Source organism: Papaver somniferum, chromosome 1 (genome assembly GCF_003573695.1).
Source record: "Papaver somniferum cultivar HN1 chromosome 1, ASM357369v1, whole genome shotgun sequence".
NCBI lineage: Eukaryota > Viridiplantae > Streptophyta > Magnoliopsida > Ranunculales > Papaveraceae > Papaver > Papaver somniferum.
Window position 1 is genome coordinate 43,576,267 of NC_039358.1, and position 2,068 is coordinate 43,578,334.

The following is a 2,068-nucleotide window of genomic DNA, read 5'->3' on the forward strand; positions in this document are numbered from 1 at the left end:
TAACAAAAATTAACATTCAAATTGAACAGAGTTTCCATTAAATTCTAGATAGATCCCAATTACATCATCAATTAGAAACTACTTCGATTAAAAACCCTAATTTCAACTTCCTTTACAATATCAATAAAACCCAGGAAACAAAAAAACCCTAACCCCCAAAACCATAAAGAGTTCTTCCTTGTCTTTTGAGAGCATACACCACATCCATAGCAGTAACAGTCTTCCTCCTAGCATGTTCAGTGTAAGTAACAGCATCACGGATCACATTCTCAAGAAAGATCTTCAAAACACCACGAGTTTCTTCATAGATCAAACCACTGATACGTTTGACACCACCTCTTCTTGCTAATCTTCTGATAGCTGGCTTGGTAATACCTTGAATGTTATCTCTCAGAACTTTCCTGTGCCTCTTTGCTCCTCCCTTTCCCAAACCCTTTCCTCCTTTTCCTCTTCCTGACATTTTTCCTCACCCTGAAATTCAAATTGAAATTTCTCTCTCCGGATATATTTTTTTTTTTATGTTTTTGATTTGTGAGAGATGGTGGTGGGTATTTATAGATTCAATTTGAACTTTGTCTAACTTTTGAGATGGTGTTTGTACTGTTAGATGGAACGCCGATCCGTATGATTGATTTTTTTTCTAAATTCGCCGTTAGATTAAAGATACTGGTTTTCTATTGGCGGAATAAGATGCACTCGGATTCAGATCTGTTTTTCTTGTTTTCTTTTTGTGTTCTTCACTTCGAGAAAGAAATGATGTTATGGGCCGTTGGATGGGGTATCGATCCGTATGACTATTTTGTGTTGGTGTTACAACCGTTGGATTAGAAGTTTCTATTGGCTGCATGCGGATCGCAATCTCTTTACCATCTTTCTGCGTTTTGTGTTTTCTGTCGAGACGTAATTTACGAGATTACCCTGATTTGGTTTTTCTCTCAAGGGCGGTAAAGGGTAAAGGGTTTCGTCGTTTTGGAGGAAAACCTAGGTTTTGTACGAGAGATATTTTGTAAAAAAATCGTAACTTTATTAGTTAATTAGGGTCTGGTTCGTAGAAGATATAATTGATGTGTTAGGATTGTTGACTAACAAAAAAACCGTTAGAAAATATCAGCCGACATTTTGTATTTTACAATATATCCTGAACACAAATTGACAAATGTTGATTGTTTGAGCCTAAAAATTGGTACTTAATCGTGAACTTTTTCATATGTGTGTTGAGTCTTCACAGAATCCACCACACATATATCAGTCCACACAATGAAAAATCAAAATCAAGGTTTTAACGATATTTCAGTGAAGTTTTAATGGAAATTTCAACAAGATATTAACAAATTCCAACAATGATTTTTCATAAAGTTTACTTTTTTTTTTCATCAGCTCCATTAATGGGTGATGTTCTTGGTTTATCTCTTTACTCCCTCAATTCTTCTTAATTATCATCATCTCCTTTAAGTTCTTTCTTATTTAGATTCTTCACGTCACTATAAGTTTACCACATGTTCTAACTTCTAAAGAGAGTTTCAGATGATACCGATTGTTCTTCTATCCAACTTCTTCAGCTGGTTTTCGTTTGTACTTAAACAACAATCTTCAGCTTGTTTTCGTTTGTACTTGAACAACAAAAATTGGTTTCTTAGAAGATATAGAAGAATTGGGTTTTTTTGTTTGAGTATTTGATTTAATTTTGAGACCACTTTACTTTAAATTGTGTGTTTTCTATTTTAATTAATGGCGTGAAAGTAGCTTGAATTGGGTGTTTTTATGTTGAAAAAGTTTGTATGGATTCCACTGGACTTACTTTGATAGTTTTGTTCATTGTGGTTCGACTAGGATGCTTCGAGTTTTGATTTCAATAGTTTGGTTGATAGTAGACAATGCCCGACGATTGTTTGAGAAAATTTCTGAAAATACCAGTTAAGTTTTAGAACAGGGTTGGAATATAATGTACAATTTTGAAACGGTCAAACTAGTCTTTGGTTAGTCGACGACCCTAGCGCAGTAACTGCATTTTTTTCGACCCAGACCCTAATTAGCCAGTAAACTTACGATCCTTTTATAAAATATCTCT

The 2,068-nt window shown here is 34.4% G+C and overlaps 1 protein-coding gene across 1 annotated transcript; it reads right to left on the bottom strand.

The window, feature by feature from the left end:
* On the bottom strand, positions 1 to 519 carry LOC113328260 (histone H4). The gene has a single exon (XM_026575380.1). The coding sequence runs from the start codon at positions 458 to 460 to the stop codon at positions 149 to 151; it is 312 nt and encodes a 103-aa protein (XP_026431165.1). The 5' UTR covers positions 461 to 519; the 3' UTR covers positions 1 to 148.
* Positions 520 to 2,068: the final 1,549 nt, after the last annotated feature.

Coding starts and splice junctions, on each gene's coding strand:
- LOC113328260 (XM_026575380.1), bottom strand. CDS start 460: ATGTCAGGAAGAGGAAAAGGAGGAAAGGGTTTGGGAAAGGGAGGAGCA.